This window comes from Myotis nattereri (assembly GCF_964212035.1).
Source record: "Myotis nattereri genome assembly, chromosome: 6".
Taxonomy (NCBI): Eukaryota; Metazoa; Chordata; class Mammalia; order Chiroptera; family Vespertilionidae; genus Myotis; species Myotis nattereri.
The window spans coordinates 16,994,761-17,015,936 of record NC_138081.1 but is presented as its reverse complement, the minus strand read 5'-3'; the positions used below and the strand labels follow the sequence as shown (position 1 = coordinate 17,015,936).

The following is a 21,176-nucleotide window of genomic DNA, read 5'->3' as shown; positions in this document are numbered from 1 at the left end:
ATAAGTATCACATGATCTCACTCATTTATGGAATAGAATGAACAACATAAACTGATTAACAGAAACAGATTCAGAGACAGAGAAGCATTGATCAGACCGTCAAACCTCAGAGGGAAGGTAGTGGAGGGTGGGGGTAAGAGAGATAGATCAACCAAAGGACTTGTATGCATGCATATAAGCCCAACCAATGGACACAGACAACAAGGGGGTGAGGGCATGAGTGGGGGGGAGGGGGACAGTGGGGGGTTAAGGACACATATGTAATACCTTAATCTATAAAGAAATTTAAAAAATAATAATAAAATAAAAAAATAAATAAAAATAGGAATCATATCTGCAGTATTTCCCTGCAATTCAGTCTTGTCTGGAAGAATTAGAAGAGTCATGTAACGGACCATGAATGGCATCTGGCACATAGGGTAGAGTTGCCCAGTGTTAGTCCCTTGCCCCTTAGACTCATGGTTCTCATTGGGCGTGATTTTTGCCCCCAGGGAACATTTGGCAATGTTGAAGACAGTTCTGATTTTCACAACCCAGAGAATGGATAGAGAGTGACTTGGTGGGGAGCTGCTATTTTATATAAAGTGACCATAAAGCTTCTCTGAAAAAGTGATCTTTGAACAGAGCCCTGAAGGAAGAGAGGAAGCAAGACAGTGATGTGGGATTAAGATTCTGAACAGAGAGAGGAACGCAAAGGTCTTAGGATAGGAAAGTGTTTAGCATTTTCATGAAACAGCAGGATAGGCCAGTGTGGCTGGAATGGAATGAGGGCGTGAAAGAAGATGACATCAGATTGAAAACTGGGCACCAAATTATATAAGGCTTCATAGGCCATTCTGAGTGAGGATGATGGGTTTTATTCTACGTTCGAGGAGAAACTATCGAAGTTATATCATAAATGGTATGGTCCAGTTTTCTTTTCTTAAAAGATTACTCTGACTGTTGTGCAGTGTTGGGTAGCAGAAGAGGATAAGTGGAGGCAGGAGGGTCCATTCGGAGATTATTCAGTTATCCAGGGGAGAGAGGGCAGTGATGGCCTGGACCAGATCAGAGGCAGTGAAGGTGGAAGGAGATGACTTGGTTTATTCCAGATATATTTTAAAGGTACAGCTGGTTGGACTTGCTTAGAGGGAATTAAATTGATGAAGTAATATAAGATGAAACTTTATTTTCAAAGGAAAAAAAATCCTTATGGAAAAACTCAGCAGGGCCCTCTCTTGCTGTGTGCAGAGCTCCATGCGTCCCTGGGGAGGATGGTGAGAGCCCTCCAGGCTGCACTGACAGGCTTCCCCTCAGCAGCATTTTATTTTAAAGGAGCCAGACCTTTCCTGTGCCTAAGTGAAGCCAACCTCCGCTCGGTATGCGTCTTAGACTGCCTGAGAATGTGATCTTGGCTACATCAAAATGCAACGGTCTACAGTCTAACCCAAGAATAAAGAAAAAGTATGAACTGAATTTTGTGTAATAGTAGCTTCCCATACATATTTTTCAGGCAGTGTTGTGAAGCTTTACCCTAATGACCAAAATATTTAACTGTATCCTTGTATATTTGCTAGACTCTAAAGCCATCTCATCTCATCCGGATATGACATAAACAATGAGGATTTTTAGGAACGTCGTTCAGAATACCTCAAGAGCTTACGCATATTAACCTAGCATGTTCACTTTTAGAGATACAGCCAAGTAAAAACCACAAGAACGGGTTACAGTGTCCTCAATTAGGAAAATAAAAAAAGATGTCAGTCTTCTATTACATTGAGAACTAGTTTGGGCAGAAATGCATATAGCTTTTCATATTATTTGCCAGCTTAGTTATTATAGAGCATGTTTACAGTTTTAGGAGAACATTAGTAAAAATTAGTACTAACACCACATGAAGATTGACAGCTAAATTCGGTACTGGGTTGTATGGTACTAGGTTATTGAAAAAAAAACACGACACTTTTCTTAGTACACATTCTATCCCAGGACAGGAAATATTTTATTGCGTATAATTTCCCCCTCTACTAGTTTAATAAATCCATATTTAAAATTTTTAAACAGACATTATACAATTTTAAATGTATTTTTATTTTAATAAAAACTGTATTTTCCTTATGCAACCAATTTATCCTCACTCTTGATAGTTTAAAATATAGACAAAAGAAAAAACTCCTATAGTTACATTGATTAATATAGACCCAAAAATCCAATATTTTGAAACAACTCAGTTATGAACTAATTTCACAAATATCCCTTTGTGTGCTTCTTAATCACTGATGCTTTGTACTTGCTGAGAATTACTCACTTATTTTTAGCATGAAATTCCTTTTAAATTCTTTGAATGTCCTCCTAGACTCCACAGTTATTTCTTTAGGAAACTTCATATGAGTACTCTAATACATTCTTAATACCTTAGACCAGTGGTAGGCAAACTCATTAGTCAACAGAGCCAAATATCAACAGTACAACGATTGAAATTTCTTTTGAGAGCCAAATTTTTTAAACTTAAACTATATAGGTAGGTACATTGTTATTTACTTAATTAGGGTACTCCTAAGGCTTAGGAAGAGCCACACTCAAGGGGCCAAAGAGCTGCATGTGGCTCGCGAGCCGCAGTTTGCCGACCACGGCCTTAGACACACAAAATTGGTAAATTATAACAATCACGGGGAGAACAAATTAGCACCAATGGAAACTTTTACTGTTTAGGCTACAAAATATGTTTATTCAATTATATAATTCAGAGAAAATTCTGGGACAAACTTAAACATTTGATTTGAAGATGACATCAGTCAGGATTCTTAGCTGACTCACTCAATATCGCAGCAACATATTCATATTGTCTCTCTGAACATCTACCCAAGCATGTGCTTTTCTCTGTGATTTCCTGCCTCTTGATTATTTTTGTGTGTGGACATTTATCTATGACCTCTGTAAGTCAAGCAAAATTAATTCAAGGGGAAAGATTCTTTATTTAAAGTTATTTTCTGATTGTAATTCACTTAAGAAAAAAATTAAAACAGTACTGAAATGTGTAACTGCAAAAGTAAATTTCCTGGAACTATCCCCGGAGATAAATACTATTGAAAGTATAATGTAGATGCTTCTAAACATTGGCACACTCGTGTGTGGTGTGTCGGTGTATGTTTAAACATAAACTGGATCTAGGTGCTACATTCTAATTAACAACTTGCTTTTTCCATTAATACATTCTTATAGGTATAATTTTTTAGGAGAGACAAAAGTAACACACATAGAAAAGTGCATATAATGCTATCTAGAAGAACAAATATGTTTCAGAAGAGAGAACTCATGTCACCTGGGGACCTTCAGGGAAAACTGTCTAGAGGAGGTGCTACCTCTCCTGGAAGGGAAGGCATTAAATTGCCATGTGGGTGGGAAAGGAAATGGCCAGCACAGTCATGAAGGAGGGGCAGGGGGCAGCAATGAGGGATATGGCAAAGGATGACAGAGAGAAAGCAAAGAAAATGTCACCTTTTAGTGAGAATAATGTCTGCCTATCTAGAATGGGTCAGATGATGTCTGCATTTGTAGACCAAGCATTTGAACTTGAATTTGATGGTGAGAGCCATTTGTTTCAGTTTATGATGCAGAGAGTGAGAATGGTGTGGGATGGAGGGGGGGAAGGTCCTGCTGTGTGCCGAGGCCTTTTCTCTGTTTCTATTTAACATTGTTGTGCCCAGGTGGGCTGGGAGCTTAAAAATGTGGAAAGAACCAGCTAGGAACCTGTTGCAGCACTCCAGTCCCAAATGATGAGCTGGGCATTGGCATAACGGCAATGAAAGTCCACCGAATGTTTCAAGGGAGACTCACTTGACTCTTGAGTAAGGGAATCTTCAGTTACGAACTGACCCAGCAGCAGGACCAGTACCCTCCTGGGCACTGGGTGCCTCTGCAACAATCTAGGTAAACCCTTTAACCTTCCTGCACCTCAGTTCTCCTCTTTACTGTGAGTTGGGGATAGGGTTTTTCAGTTTGTTCAGCGTTCTGTGATGTTCACTGATCTGCTGTCAATAGACCACAACATACATGAACACGCATGCCATGCCATAATTCACATGTTGCCAGGTCGCTGGCTGCCGCTGCCCACCGCTCCATCTGAAGTTTTCAAGTCCAGCAACCAGTTTCTGTCTAACATGAAGAAGCTGCTAGGTTACATTGGCATTTTGCCTTTTTTGTGCAGAAAGGACTTTGCATTTCCAATGTAAGACTTCTAAGAGTAATCAAAATAAGATTTTTTTAAAAATCTGAGGTGGAAGTGAGAGCAGAGAAACTTTCATCTCAGTTTAAAGTTATGTTCTCTGATTCAGTATTGCTGAGGAAAGATAAATGCCATGTGTCTTGAAAAGCTGCCAAGAGATATGCCAGCACAGAGCTTCTATAACCTTTCATACGCTTCACTGAAAGTCTGTGGAGGATGGAAATGAACTGCGTGCTGCGCAAGTCCTCCAGCCTGGGACGCAAGGACACAAACTGGTGCTGGCAGGGCAGACGCTGCCTGTCACGCTGAAAGGCTTATTCAAAGACACAACCAATTTCACATTAATTGAAATAAAAACTTTAAACCAAAAATTTAAATTAATAGATATATACTACGTGTCTGCTGTGTTCAAGATTAAACAAACACACAAAATGTAGTAGGTACTGCATCGTAGAGCTATTTGCTTCCCTGTTTTCATTTAGGTAGGACCCCAAAACGAGTTCATCTGGCATGGCATTCGCCTTCTCAGTTTGTTTTACAATAACCAGAAAAGGCTGTAACTTCTTGGTAGTGAGATGAGTGAACAATTAACAACATAACTTATTCTGGTTTACATTTTTAAGAGCCATTCCAATTCATGTTAAAAATATTGTTGAGTGTTTAGAAAATTTTAGGAGTAATTCTTTCAAAAGTAATTTTTCTATGTCTGCCCCTATTTGGTAATCCTTTGCCATATGGTAACACTAGTGAAGTTCCATTTCAGAAAAACCTCTGAGCATATAGCACATTTTTGAGTGTTCAAGAGCACTGCTACTTTGGGTGGTGGGCACACGGCACAATATACAGATCTTATAACATAGAAACCCACACCTGAAATCTATATGTTGATGTTGACCAATGTCACCCCAATAAATTTAATTTTTAAAAAAAAGAAAGAAAGAAAAAGAGCACTGCTGATGCTTAAAGAAGTCACGGAGTGGGTGGAGCTGACAGATGACAACTGGACTCGCAGATACGGGAGCTGACTAACCCAGCAGTGACCTTACATTCATGTGGCAGTCTGAGATCAGAAGAACATTGAGTAATTTGAGAATGTTCAGTATGAATAAACACTGTGATAAACCTACTCTGATGATTCAGTGATATACCACAGACTAGGTTATTTAGGACCCAAGTTTTACTTTATGAACTGTATGCTTTAAATTAACTGTTTACCTTAAAGGTTATGATGTCGCTGTATGTAAAGAGTAGGCATTGTTATTCTGATCATGCTGCTTTACTAGGTTTGTGATTTTTACCTCTTGCATCTTTTCCAGAGATTTTTTTTACTGTGGCAGGAGTAAAACAGGACGGCCAGTGTGTGCTTCCGTGGGGATTAGAACAGGTCATCTGCATAGAGCGGAGGGAAAGTGGAAATAGGACAACACAGAAAATAAAAGCCAAACTTATTTAATCGTTGGCCAGTGTCTTGATTTTTTATGGGTCTTTGGTTAAAAAGACTACCTACCCTCTCTGGAATTCATACAGTTTGATTACTGATATTACAGTTTCTGATTTTAGATCAGCCAACAAGAATTTATATGCATTTCTTTTGCCTCAGTCCGTCAATCCATCTGCCCAGTCATTCAGCGAGCCAGCAAACATTGACCGAGGCCCAGTAAATCCAAGCTAAACATTGGCCAATGCTTGATTATAGAAGCAAAACATAGTTACTGTTTTTAAAGAACACAGAGTCCATGGAGGTTAGGTATTTCCTTTCTTCCCCAGGACTTAAGGTGATAGTGTAAGGACGGGAGGTAGTATAAGCAGATGCTGAATGGTGGTAATTCTTTCATAAGGCACATTGGTCTCTCTTTTTTGGTTATTTGAAACAATTCATGGGGAAGAGAGAGGCGTCGCCCTCATCATCCTCACATCCCAGGTTGTGTCTGATGTCACGTTGAGCTCACTGCACCACGCTCTGAGCAGTGTGCATGCTTTTCCAGGCCATGGCTCACATAGAAAATGGTAATGTTTTCATGCCCCACCAAGGTCAATGGACAAGGCAACTTTTAGCCAGATACCACCTCTGAGGTCCTGCACCCCTGCCTTTTATGACTTCCAGAAGGTGGAAGAGAAACAGTGACTCCACACACCTGTGGCACCTTTGCAGCATCCAGTACACTGTCAGGGTCATCACAAACTGTGCACTCGGCATTCCCCGGGCTGTGCCTCCTTTGCTGAACCAGGGCCCCACTAATTTTATTTTCTCATGAATAGTTTGGGCATATTAATTATAGGGCTACAGGACATGTTTTAGTAACACAATGTATATAGAGTTTACAGAATTCAAAAGAAAATTATTGGAGGTATAAAGTACTACAGGTTGGAGACAGCTTTTTATAATGAAACTAGGTGTCTCAGGAATCAGTAGGCCTAGACTTCTGAATTCTCCCTGGACCTCAATTTCCTTATCCTTAAAATGAGAGGATGGAACAAGGTGAAGGTTAAGCCACCCTCTAGCTCAGGGGTGGGCAAACTTTTTGACTCGAAGGCCACAATGGGTTCTTAAACTGGACCGGAGGGCCCGAACAAAAGCATGGATGGAGTGTTTGTGTGAACTAATATAAATTCAAAGTAAACATCATTACATAAAAGGGTACGGCCTTTTTTTTTTTTTTTTTTAGTTTTATTCATTTCAAACTGGCCGGATCCGGCCCGTGGGCCGTAGTTTGCCCACGGCTGTGTCTAGCTCTAACATGCCATCATTTTGTATGCCTATAAATCTTTGCTGTTGAGTCAACTGCTTTGCACTGTTTGTTGTGTGCTAGGCATTTAGTGAATGGTTCCATGCATGCTTCATGGCACTCCCAAGATCTAAGGTTACTGCTTAGGTGACAGAGCAATCGAAATCAGACTAAGATGCTGAATGAAGAAAAGAGAGCAGACACTGAAGACAGTGCCGAGAAGGAATGAAGCTAGCTGTAATCGTTGAAAGGCTTTTAGTGTCTCTTAAATATAGTCAGATGATAGGCTTCGCGGCTCAGAATCTTCCAGCTAGCTACACACCTCAATTATAGCTGGCAGCCTGGCAGCCTTAACCTCTTAGGATAAGTACTCCCAACTCCCATTTCTAAAATGCTTACTGCTGGGACATCAGTGACCTAAGCATAGATGTAAAAGTCAAATCTTGATTATTCAACTTGGTAGAAGAAAATTTCATCTTAAGAATCCCGTTCGGAACTTTGTCTTTTTCGTGCTTATCTAAGCCCTTTCTGTCCAGCATGTGTTGGGTGGATGAGGCTGCCTCGCTGGAAAGTAGCAAAGAAGACAAATAGTAATGCTAGACAATCACTATTTAAAAGACTGGCCGCGTTATGGTGATAGCTATTTTCCCTGATTCAGACTAAAATGGTAGCACTTGTTCATTTGTGAATGTTTGTTTATTTACCATGTCAGATATTTTCTAGAAATCCAAACCTGAGAAGTTCCTGCTATAGTGAAACTCAGACAAACAGACAGGCATGATAGAGTATTATCAGTCTTAGAAGTTTTAATAAGCACAATAGTAATTGATTTATGTTCAAAACACAAAAATTATCCCATCCTTACTTCCTGATCCCCAGTAGCAAAAAATGTTGTGTCAGTTACATTTAAAAAGAACAAAACTAAGTCATGCATTCACATATCAAAAAATACTTCTAAGTACATAAAATTCACAAAGTATTGTACCCTTAAGGACCATGATGTTTCGTATCCACACACAAGGATGCATACAACACACACACACACACACACACACACACACACACACGTGTAATATTTACTTGCATGTGCTCAGAAAGGATACTTGAACTATAGAGTAAATAAACAAAAGTCTTGGTTTGTGTCAGTGCATATATGTGTTTGTATGTGTGTGGGAGATTAGAAAGGAAAAAAAAGAGACGGAGGGAGGGAAGGAAGAGAAAGAAGGGAAAATGTACTCAGTGGTCTTAGAAGGAACCACAGTAGTTAGTAAATGTTAACTTGCCTCCCACCACCCCGTCTATATCTTTTCTGTATTGAGCTGAAACTAGTGTACCATTGCTCATCCCATCAACTGATATATCATTGGAGTTAAGTTGATCACTCCCCCCAATCAAATGAAATGAAAAACAGAATAATTTTAGTTTAAAAAATATAAAAATATCCACAGACATTGTAAGTGGTACTTATGTACTCCAACAACTATGATAAAGAAAACTTGCTGAAAGTCCTTCCAAAGCAGAAAAAAATTAAAATCTCAGGGAATTTTTTTTCTTTACTGGCCAGAAATTCATTCCAAGAAGTACCAGCCTGTCTCATTTCAAAATGCTTCCCTTGCCAAGGAAGCGGAAGCGGTCATATTCTTTCCCACCAAACTGTGGGTGAATTATAATTATCCTACCTCGTGTGGGACAATGAAGCAGCAAACATCTGCTCTACTGAATCAGAAACCCACGAGTGAAGCTATACCAAACTGTGAGTCATACCTGGACTCAGATGAAAGGATTTGTGTTGTGTTTACCTTTTTCTTCATTTTCTTTGCAATTTAAAATATAGATTTGTTAGCTCTGGCTCCATGTTCTAACTGAAGGGAAATCTATGGATCCCATTTGTTGACTCCTATTTAATATTTAAAAATCCCAGCTTTAGGGCAGATGGACCGTAATCATTAATAACAATTTTCCTATGTGACTGGTTATTGTCTTCTCACAGTTTTCTTTCTTTTCTTTTTTTTTTTTTTAATTAAAGGATGGGACAGTTTAGAAAAGTTAGAAGCGCACAATCTGAGAAGTGAGGTCCCTTGGTTTCTTCTTCCACTATAATGACAATAACAGAGGAGTGGAAAATGGTATTTTAAACTTTATTTCCAAAAGAAACAAGCTTCAAAACGGTTACTTTTAATTTTATGTGTCATGGTATTTTGGGTAGTGCTAATCTATTCGCCAAGAGTAAGGCAAGGAACATGGAACTTCAGTTCTAAGTTTTAGCTGTGAAAACATATACAATAGTCTAGTTGCTTTCAAAGTGTTTTTGTGCTTTTTTATTTTTGTCTATTAGAGAGCAGAAAGACAAACTCGAATTATGGATTCAGCCCAATATGCGGAATTCTGTGAAAGTCGACAATTGAGTTTCTGTAAGTAAGCCTTTAACTTTACTTCATTATATTTTTAAGAGAGTGTGTGTTACAGATATAGCAAAGTATGACACAATCTGTTCCTTGGAAATTGGTGAATTTAATATATGCATAGTTATAACTGCTACAGAAACAGCCTCTGCATTGTTGGGGAGCCTATAAAAGGTTTTACCCCACTCTACTGTTTTGCAATTAATAGTAGTAAGAGATTTTAAAGGGTCTGAGTAATACACAGAGAGCTATGTTAATTATTCACATAGGTTTTAGTCAGAAAAATTCCTTTGTCTTAATATTCCCATTTTCATTTCAGTTCCTTAGTCATATTTACTCTAGTATTGCTGATTGTACTTGATCCATAATGGACTCCCTTGGTACAGTCATGACCTTTAAAAGCCCTTTATACATATTAATAGATACCAAATTTTCCATTTATTTACACATACTCATATTGCCACAGGACAGACCAATGAACTGTTAGCCAAATTCTTTATTCGTGCTCTTGTAATACTGACCTGGTGGTAAATTAGTGCTGTCCTGACAATGCACCCAGGCTTACTACAAGCACATTAAGGCTCGTGATAAATAGGGGGCTCAATTGTGTAGCAAAACATCCTCCCAGCAACCGTTCAGTGATGACTAAGACTCTTGGGGTAAAGGTCAAAGAGTAAGTGTGATGAAAAGTCCAGTTAAAAATCTGACAAAGTAGCACATGACCCTGGTTTGAGGGATTATACACACAATGGTGTCTTTAAACAAAGAGCTACTGTGTGGTCACAATAACAACGTGTTTGATTTGGAAAAAGAAAATGAGAGCTTCATTTATAGATCATAAAGTGCAAATAAATGACACATTTCAAATAGTGCCGCATGTAAATGTCAGTAAAATATAGGAAAACATGTTTTGGAAGATTTTTCTCCTAACTAAATATACTTTGCAGTCTGACTAACAATTTGGCATCATACATCTGTGAAGCATTAAGTAAATGACACTTCAGATCATGGCAATTTCAGCAAATGAAAGGTTTTTGTATTGTAATTTTTAGGTTTAAAAATGGCATTCAAGTCTTTTATAAGTATAAATTTCCAGTTTATAAAGTAACATTTAGTGCTATTGAACTATTTTTTAAAATCATATTTTAAATTTAACTCACTTAAAGAAACAGAAGTGCTATTTTCACATTAAAACATATAGTCATTGAAGTGTTCTAATACATCTTGTATTTGATAATTAGAGTTTTAATAACTCCATTTTCTTGTTTGTAACTCAATAATAAACTGTATCGGGTTAAAAGTTAATATTTTTCCTTTCTTTACAAAATAATTATAGTATAAACAGTATATTATGCTTAATTTTTTTTAATTTAAATAAGAGAGACTAGGGCCTTTAAAAATGTTTCTTTATATGTTACCCATGGGTGCTTCATTATGAAACCTTAGTGGGAGAATCTGTTTTATATGCCAAAGTGCTGTGGTTGGGAATGCTGAATCCAAGGGGGCCAGCAAATTCAGAGCTGATACCCACACTGGTCAAACTGTTGGGCTCTCTTCCTTCCTTCCCTTCTGATAAACTACTGAGATATAGGAACTGTGATAGATAGGTCCTCTTAAGCAGTTGGTCATAGCGTTCATGAATTGGGACTACTGGTGTGTTTTATCTTTTTTTCTCTCTGTAAAAAAAAATTGTAATTGATGTTAGAGAGAGGAAGGGAAAGAAGGGCAAGGAGGGAAAGGGCGAGAGACAGAGAGAAAGAGAGGGAGAGAGGGAGAGAGAGAGAGAGATTGATGTGAGAGAGAAACATAAATCTGTTGCCTGCTGCCCGCAACACAGGCATGAGCCCTGACCGGGAATCAAACCTGCCACATTTTGATGTACAGGACAGTGCTGCAGCCAACTGAGCCACACAGGCCAGGGCTACTGATGCATTTTAAGGTAACAAGTCTAGAACTTTATAGGCTGAGGTTAAGTTGTAGAATTGGGATACTGGTCAAATTCACTAGTCTTTGTTTTATATTTATACTAGAGGCCCAGTGCACGAAATTCGTGCACGGGGGTGGGGGTGGGGGGTCCCCTCAGTGTAGCCTGTGCCCTCTCACAGTCTGGGAGCCCCGGGGGGATGTCCAGCTGACGGCTTAGTGGGCCTAAGCCGTCAGTTGGACATCCTTAGCATTGCCACAGAGGCAGGAGAGGGTCCCACCACTGCTGCTGTGCTCGCCAGCTGTGAGCCTGGCTTCTGGCTGAGCGGCTCTCCCACTGTGGGAGCACACTGACCAGCAGAGGGCAGCTCCAGCGTTGAGTGTCTGCCCCCTGGTGGTCAGCGCACAGCATAGTGACTGGTCATTCCACCATTCAGTCATTTACATATTAGCCTTTCATTATATAGGATACGCTGTAGATGAGGCCCCTTCGAACCATAAGAAATGCATAAAATTCATTGTTAACTCATTCTGGAATTGTCCCCACTTAAAATCAAATTGCCACCCTCCAGCCTCCCCCCCCCACCCCCCCACCCCCCCGGGGTCCGTGGGGCATGTGCTGCACTTTGGGAACCACTGTGCTTGACACTTTTCCTCTCTGAGCTTCATTTCTGCATACGCATATACCATGGGAATTGTAATCTCTTCTCCGCCTACCTCACTGGGTTGTCATGAGGAGGTTCTGAGCTAATAAACCGAGAAATGTTTCATCAAGTAAGTGATGTCTAAATGGGAAGGGATTGTTATTTTTAAGCCCACGGGTACCCTCGCATGTAGCAGGTGCTGATTAGGGGAGGAGGGCATGATTGTTTCCTGGGACTGTAGCTATGGAAGCTTTGCAGATGGTTCCACAGGCCTCAGAGGGGTGGGCTCTGGCCAGCAGCCCTGTAGTGGTGGTCATCCCTGGAGGCGCTGGCTAGGGGGAGGGGAGAGTGCTAGAGGGGTGGCAAGGCTGAAAGGGGAGTAACTGTCAAACCTCCCCACTTGACACCATTCTTTAAATTGTACATGGCCTTTTCACAGCTGTGTGTGCTCAGGGCGAGGCTCCAATCTCCTGGAGCAGGGCAGGGGCCATGCCAGGGTGGGCCAGGCAGGCTAGGAGGGTGGGTTTAGCCGCACCCCAGGCAAGGTTCAGTGCACTTCTGCTGCGGAGACAGCACCACTGTTGTCAGGGAGGGAGTGTTGGGGGGGATGAGTCTGACCCTGAGGGGCTGCTTAGGCCTGCCTCTACCTGGGTTTGGAGTTGTAGGGAGGAGAGGCGTGCCTGGCCCCAGCGGAGGGGGCCCAGCAGCAGCAGGCCACAGGCCTCGGGTGCCTCGGGGGTGCTGACGGGTTATCGCTGGCGTGCTATTGTTGTGGGCGCCCCTGGCGGGGGTGGCAGGGGAAGAGATTGGGAGTCGGAGATACGGGCTGCAGCTACCCCCAAGGCTGGGTCTTGTCCTTGTCGGGTCAGCCTCCCCATCCCCCCGGGGGTGCGGCGGCTGCAGTAGTGTGTCTGTGCAGTGGGATTGGAAGACCTCCCTGTGGCCCCTTCCTCTTCCTTTTTAGCAGTCCAGGCTCCTGTCAAGCACTCTCCTCAGACCCCCGGGAACTTGGCTCCAGCTGCCCTGCCCCTCCATGGCTCCCTGCAGCCCCTGCCCCACTCGGCTCTCCCGGCCGCCCTCCTGTCAGGAGGCTGCCAGGATGCCCTGCTGTGGGGCCACCGGGGAGTATGTGCTAAGCCTTAGCTAAGCCCCTGGCCTGCCACGCGCGCAGTGGGCGGGCCCCCCTCTTTGCTCTTCTCTCGCCAAGCTGGCCTTAGCTCGCTGCTCCTGCCCGGGGCCAGCTAGCTTTGCTCCTTCCCTTGGCACCTATGCATGCAAATTAACCGCCATCTTTGTTGGCGGTTAATTTGCATATCACCCTGATTAGCCAATGGGAAGCGTAGCGGAGGTATGGTTAATTACCCTTTTTCTGTTTTATTAGATAGGATGTCAATAGTTGTTTCCCTTAGTCTTTTAAAGTCTGATATTAATTTTAATTAAAAAGCTTTAATTCAGTTATAATTTTATAAATCTTTTTCCAATCCCTTCCTTTCAACCTTTTGTTTAATTTGTGGATTTTGAAAACAAATATTTAGGCTTTCTTTTTAGTCAATCTAAGGGTCTCTTTGTATTTTAATTGTTGAATTTAATTTAGATGTAATTATAATCTGGGTTTATATATGCTGTCTTGTTTTGTCTTTTAAATTTACTGTGCTTTTTAATTTACTTTTCTTCCTTTTCTTTGTTCTATTGGACCAATTGAGTTTTCTTCATTCCATTTTCCTTAACCAATTTGGATATTATGTATCCTATTCGATTATTTTAGTTGTCCCCTTTAATATTTTAATATACATCCCTGAGTTAAATTTTTTAAAGTTGATAAGTATGTAAACTTGCCTTCTCAGCCTTGTTAAAGCACTCATTTTTGTCTTAAAATGGCTTTATTTTCCCTTCGTATTTATTGATTTTTCTTAATTTTTTTGAGAGAGAGGAAAGAAGAGGGATAGAGAGACAGAAATATCGATGCAAGAAAAACATCTATCAGCTGACTCCTGCACGCCCCCTACTGGGGATCGAGCCTGCAACCCAGGCATGTGCCCTGACAGGGAATCGAATTGATGATCTCTTGGTTCATAGGTTGATAGTCAGACACTGAGCCACACCAGCTGAGCTTTTCCTCATATTGAAATGATAGTTTAGTTGGGTAGAAAATTGTAGACTAGTAGTTATTTGTTAAAACATGATTCCATTGTCTTGTAGCCTATATTATTGGTAAGAATTTTATCTACTTGTTCTATATTTTCCCAGTGGGAGAAACTAAGAGAATGAAGATATATTACCTCCAGGCCCTCTGGTATATGGGGAAATGTAAAGGCTGGCAATCCACAGCTGACCAATGAATATTTATAGAAGGAAAGAAAGAAAGAACTTCTACTATAAAAGATTCCAGGGAAAACCATGCCCTCTAAGGAAGACTGTTCTCAAAGAACTAAAATTTTTATGTGAAATTATTATATATGGTTGTCCAGCATGGGCTGAAAACCCCAGGTAGTATGAGAAAGCTAAGAATCCTAAGAAGTTTCAACCTTTCAGGATTCTATTTAAATTGTTGATCAGTGTCCAAGGTTGCCCTTTCTCCTCAGATATTGAGAAGAGGGGTGAAGGAGAAGGAACTCATCCATTCTGATGCCCCCTCACTTCTTGATGGAAACAAACTACCATGACTCAGAGCATGTGTGCCTCCTTTTCTAGAACCAACAATGCCATGAGAGGGTCCATCTCTGAGCAGTTTTGCTCTGGGTGACAGGGAGGGAATTAGCTCAGGGTATCTTCACCTGCTGCTGGAATAGCAGTTACCCAAGTGGGTGTATGGGACCCCTGTGGCATTTTTAGATGTATAAAAAGGTTTGCAGCCTACCCTTCTATTGAAGAAATATCTTTCATTCGTTTGTTTGTTTATTCTTTAATTAATTTCTCCTAGAAATATTTACTGTGAGTCTACTAATGCCAGGCACTGTTCTGGGTGCTGGGATATAATGGTGGACACATGATTCTTGTCCCTGTATTCTCAATGCTTAAAATCTAGAGAGAAAGTTCTAATGCTGTTGCTTAGGTGAACAGATCTGATGGAATACTAAGAACTATTCTTTCTCTCACTTTTAAAATAAATTTTTTAGAGCATAGTCACAAGATATCTGTCTCTGTGTTTTGAACAGTCTGTCAGAGGGAGAAATGAATAAGGTACATTTTATTGATCTTGCCAAATTGCTGCCTGTTAACGTTAACTTCAGAAGTATTCCACATATGTTAAACAAGTGTTTGTGAGCTATTGCAGCTTACTAGTTAGATGGAATGTTGCATGTCAGAGAGCATTTGGAAGATTGGTTACTTTAGGGAGATAGCTTTAAGGGGGATTACCATAATTCTGCCACAGTTGACAACTTTGGATATGCGCTTCGATAGCAGGACTTAAGGTCTTCTGTGATTTATTTAGGAAAAAACTCTTCTGTATGTGGAATCCATGAAGACTGTATCTGTGAGGATCAAAACATCATGCTTTGAGTTACTGTTAAGTGTTTTATAGACCTGTGGGACCAGATTAATCAAAAGAGTAATTGTTGGGGTTTTTTAAAGACGATTATGTTAAAGACATGATAAAATCTTCATTATCAATCTTTTCCCTCTAGGTTAATAGTTAAATTAGTAATATCTAATGAAGGCTCTGTATCTAGACTCTGCTTAGCACTGTGGCACTTCAGAGAGATTTTATGGAAGGTTCCCTTTATTGTTAGATATACTGAGATACTGACCCATGGTGTTTGCCCAAAGAAAACTGATAATACGGTTTGAGAAACTATTAGCAGACAGGAAAGGATAGCTGATAAGTGTTCAGTAAATGACTAGAGTGGGGAACTTTATCTTTGGTCAGTATGGGCAGGATTCATATGAATAAAGAGTGATAGGAGGGTAATCCATGGAGGGAAAGGAACAGGGTTGAACACAGAGAGAAGATTATACTCAAGGCCAGGAGACATTTTCATAGGGAATAATATAAAGGCAGGTTGGATTAGTCCAGATGGTTTTGAGACTTGGGTTTAAGAATTTGGACATCTTTGTAACAAGGAAAATGTAACCACAGTATTAGATCGGGCCAGGTATCAGTTTATTCTATTTAATTCTAAATTCGCTACCTTAAGCCTATTCTAATAAGAGACACATGTTGAAAGGTATTATAAGTACAATTTCTGTACATTCCTTTTTTCATCACAGGTTTTTTTTTTTTCTTGCAGGGTTTTTCCCCCCACAATAATAAATTAAAGTTTTGGCAAGAAAGTAACTCTTCTGATTATTGTTGTAACATAAGCTATAGTCACTGTTAACTGAAAACTTTCTGACATATTGGGAAAAGTGCTAAACATTAAGTGGTTTTGTATACTATGTTATGTATCATGAATATAAAATAAAGGACCCAATGCATAAGAAACGTCTTGGGGCTAGAATATCTAGATTAATAAAACTTCAAAAGCATTGTATATTGTATGCATTATCTTTCATATGCAATTTTGAAGAGACATTTTTCACTTTGTGATAGTAATTTGCAATATTAAAACAGTTAAAGCCCTAGCTGGTTTGGCACAATGGACATTGCATCGGCCTGAGGACCAAAGGGTCCTGGGTTCAATTCTGGTCAAGGGCACATACCTTTGTTGCAGGCTCCTCCCCAGCCCTGGGGAGAGCGGGTCGTGCGGGAGGCAGCCAATCAATGTGTTTCTCTCACATCAATGTTTCTTTCTGTCTTTCCCTCTCTCTTTCACTCTCTCTAAAAAGTCAATAGAAAAATATTCTTGGGTGAGGATTAACAAAAAAACAAAGAAAAAAGCACTTTAAAAATTAAATTTTCTATACTTATTTTTGTTGTTTTTTTACTAACTAGCCAAAAAAGCCTCCAAATTTCGAGACTGGTTGGACTGTAGCAGTATGGAGATAAAACCCAATGTTATCGCTATGGAAATTTTGGCATATTTAGCGTATGAAACTGTGGCACAGGTAAGAATTCTAATCTGTCATATCAGCCCTTACATGGCTGCTTTCTCCTTAGCCCTGTCCATGACTCCACCTGCTGCTCCACCAGGGATCAGAACACCCAGGAGTTCTGCTATGACAATCTTACCATTTTCGGAGATTTAGTTCAATTATGTTTCTTTGTTTCCTCAGCTCTGTTGGTGGTTAGGGTAAAAGTAACTATTTCTTGCAACTTTATTCTAACCAGAAATAAAACCCTACATAGTATTTCTCAATATTGAATTTCAAGCACACATCTGCCATGTTTAGAGATCATTTTTGATCTCCAAATACTTTTCTAAATATGTTCAATCTACTTGAATGGGTGCAAAAATCTGAGTTTAGACTCCATTCTCTAACATGGTCTTTAGACCACAAGCATTAGCATCTCCTTGGTTCTTGTTTAAAATGTAAATTCCTAGATGACACCCCAGAGCAGACCTACTGAATTAGAGTATGAGGGCTTTGTATAATTTCAGTAGTAAAAATATTCTCTGTAACGCAGCATATGCCTAAAGCCCAGAAATCTTTATTTTAAAATGATTGTCTAGTGATTATGAAATAAAGTTTGTGAACCACTCCACTGGAAGGTCAGCATATATCATTTCTGTCCATGGGAAGTCCGTATACCAGTCAATGAAAGCATGCGCTCATGTCCACAGTACAGACTTTTAGGCAGACAGTGTTCTCAGCGACATTTGGAATGGACTGCTTTTTGTTTGCCACTTCAGTGACACAGGTTATTGTTCCCAGTTACCTGACTTTGTTTCCATTGCTCCGATCTCCTAGTTGGTGGATCTGGCTCTACTTGTGAGGCAGGACATGGGAACCAAGGCAGGAGACCCGTTCGGCCACGCCATTTCGGCCGCCTTCATTCAGTATCACAGCTCTGCTGAGGTAAGTATCGAAAAATCTGTCTGGCACTTCTATGGATTTTTTTCCTCATGTCCAATATTTATACAAATAGTTCTTTGGAAAAGGTTATGTTGGCATTTGTGGCCTTTACTCAAAGAATCTGAATTCAGTCAACATTCAAACAAATATTTATTGAGAACCTGCTATGTGCCTAATCCTAACATTCACTTAATACTATGAACTTTTTCCTTGTCTTATTTCACTTTCCTAGCCCTTCAATTAAAGAGAGATTGTTACAGGGCATTTCTCATTTCCATGGGAGATGAACCACTGGTTTTAGTAATTGAGTACCACTGAAAAAAGTTACTTATTTCTTTGTGCTTCACAGGTGAGAGGAGTATTAGTCATATAATATTAATTCCTAACATTTATTGATAATTTTACATTCTAGTTATTGAACCATCTCTAAATATGGTTTATAGAAGCACAGCTCCATTTATCCTTTGGTGTAGATTGGCCCTATCCTGTGAGGATCACATCTCTTCTGATCCAGTTTCTCTTGCTGAGATCCCCACCTGTGGGGACTGCAGTCTTCGTGCCCACTTTAAGGCTTTGTATAACTTCAGTATAAAAAATATTCTCTGTAAAGCAGCCTGTGCCTAAAAACCAGAAATGTAGTATCATCCATTGAATGAATTTACTAATATTTGACCTTTTTTACTAGCAGTTTCATATATTTCAGTCTAAGAGCCATAGAGAAGGCAGCACGGAAGTTAGGTTAACATCTACATGTATAATTGTGAAATAAGCTGTAGATCAAGTTGGGTGAAACATATAATCTAAAAATGGATAAGCCCCTTTGATAGTTTGATGAAAACTATAAACCCTTTCCTCATAAACACATTTGCAGATTTTGTATACAATTTCAGGGTATTCAAAGACCCTCTGAAACCATTCTATGGATCTAAGGGATCTGTGAACCCTAGGGACTCCAACTTTAAGTAACTCTGCTCTAGGTTACTTAGTAAGTCCATGACTATATATGTCTATTCAGCATATTATTACAGGCCAAAAATTTGACATATTTTTATGCTCCTTAAAGAATCATATTGGCTTGGAATCCAAGTAGGAATTAAAATGTTTACACCTATTAAAAATCCTTTTTTTCTTGGGAAAGGTCATACATCATTATCAGTCAGCATACTTTTAAAGTCCCTAAAGATTACCCGGTTGATTAAACACTGTTTGTTTATGTTACAAGCCCAAATTATGATGTCAAAGAACACCCTTTAAAAGGTCTTTGGTACATGTTCTCTTTATGAATATGCGTATAAGTATGCTTTTCATTAACATCACACAAATTTGTTGTAACATTTCTAATTGAAGAAATGTACAGTGAACACAACAAGCCTAGTTTTCTCTTAACACTCAAGGATTGCTTGCATGGCTAGGAAAGTTCTCTATTTCTCCCCTTTCTTGGTTCTCCAGGGTGGCCGAGCAGCCCTGGGCAGCTGCTCAGCAACCACAGCCGCTGTTCCCAGCTACCAGCAGTTAGAAAAATGGTCTATGTGTGCTGGGCTCCTGGGCTCTCTGGGAGGTGCAAGCAGGAGTTTCAGAAAGCATCCTGACTAAATATGTTAGTACAAGCCCCAAACTTTCCTCTTGCCCGCCAGACACGCATCCTCCTAGGTGACTGGTAGTCAAAATGAACATTCAGGTGGACTGGAAGTATTCAGAGGGCTGGTCACCTCACTAAACACAAAGAGAATGGCCACTCCAAAGTCAGAGTCTTACCCATCACCATTATAAATCAGCAACCAACATCAGGGCCAGCTTTAAGGACTTGACCTCTTTGGGTGCAAATGGGAACTCTGGAGACTGATATGATCTCTGTTCAGGGAGGTAAACAAACAAGGAAAGAAATGAGCAAACACACACAGTTCAAGATGGCATATACTAATTTCCAAATGTATGGTATAGACCAGTGATGGCGAACCTATGACACGGGTGTCAGAGGTGACACGCGAACTCATTTTTTTGGTTTATTTTTCTTTGTTAAATGGCATTTAAATATATAAATTAAATATCAAAAATATAAGTCTTTGTTTTACTATGGTTGCAAATATCAAAAATTTCTATATGTGACATGGCACCAGAGTTAAGTTAGGGTTTTTCAAAATGCTGACACGCCGAGCTCAAAAGGTTCGCCATCACTGGTATAGACAGAGTGAAGGTAAAAATCACTTCCTAATTACAATCACAAAGACTTCAAAGAGGAAGCTGGGTGTTGAAGGAGAGATAGGACTTTGATGAGACAGTAAAAGTGGGGAGAATACTCGGCCTCAGAGGCAGCATCAGTATAATTGTACAAGGAAAAGAAAATCTCTGATTAAAATATTCAAGGGAAGGACTCATGGGGGAGGGGTAGTAGAAAGTCAGATTAGAAAATTAAGGCCTTAGACACTTAGTTATTAAGGAAGGAAGTGTTGAAGATTTCTTGGCTCAAAAAGGAGTCTGAAGAAAATCCAAGTGGAGGTGCCACTTACGGTGGATTGGAATTGGAAACTTAAGGCATGAAGTTAATACAAAATGCATTTTATCTTAATGATTATCATTTCTTAAGCATTAAGTGTTATAAAGAACTGAGCTATTTCAGTTTGGGTTTCTCATATTAAATTAGCAAGTTTAATAGTAATTCATTCAAATTAATTTTCTAGATTTTTTTCTAGCGGATGGCTTATGCACAGGAAGCAATGGTTTTTAGGAGCTATCTTGTTTTTCCTAAGAACACTTATGCCAGATTAGCTTTATCCTTCCTGTTTGATAATGTTTCTAGGCATGCAGATCAAAGAAACCAATATCTGAATTTTTTGCAAAACATTTTACAAAGTTTAGCGTAATTTTTTTTTTAAATTATAGGGAAGCGTAGGCGAGTAGATAGTATGGTTAGTATGTATGGTTGGTAGGATGACAGGTTATTAATAACATATGTAAAAAAGAGACTTTTATTTGCCTATAAATTTCTTAGGAGCCGATATTATGATGTTACAGTAAGGAAGCTTGCTTTGTTTGGATTTAGTGTTTAGGCGCCATCTTATAGGGTGGAGGTTGACACACAGTGGAGGATGTCTAAGGAGAGTGGACAGGGAGTGAAGGAACCTGAAAACATGTACCAGTGGTTGAAGGAACCTGAGGTGTTTGACCTGTAGAAAAGGCTGTGAAGTATAATGATTTTTAAATATTTGAAGTACTTCTACATGGCAGAGAGAATAGACTTACAGTCATAGCCAATGAAACCAGATGGATATGAGGGGTTTCTGAAAGAAGGAAGGAATTAGATGTGGGAGGAGCCAGAGGTCTCTACAGTGACCCTGAGACACTGGGAAAGGGCTGGTCAACAGTGATACAAAAAAGTGTCTGA

The 21,176-nt window shown here is 39.8% G+C and overlaps 1 protein-coding gene across 3 annotated transcripts in view; it reads left to right on the top strand.

The window, feature by feature from the left end:
- Window positions 1-21,176, top strand: part of SUPT3H (SPT3 homolog, SAGA and STAGA complex component) — a 441,321-nt gene that overhangs the window by 327,705 nt on the left and 92,440 nt on the right. For all 3 annotated transcript variants that reach the window (XM_081094253.1, XM_081094254.1, XM_081094252.1), the window contains exons 7-9: window positions 9,266-9,341; window positions 16,773-16,885; window positions 17,690-17,797. In XM_081094253.1, the coding sequence (XP_080950379.1) occupies window positions 9,266-9,341; window positions 16,773-16,885; window positions 17,690-17,797 (297 nt within the window). The remainder of the gene's footprint in view (window positions 1-9,265; window positions 9,342-16,772; window positions 16,886-17,689; window positions 17,798-21,176) is intronic.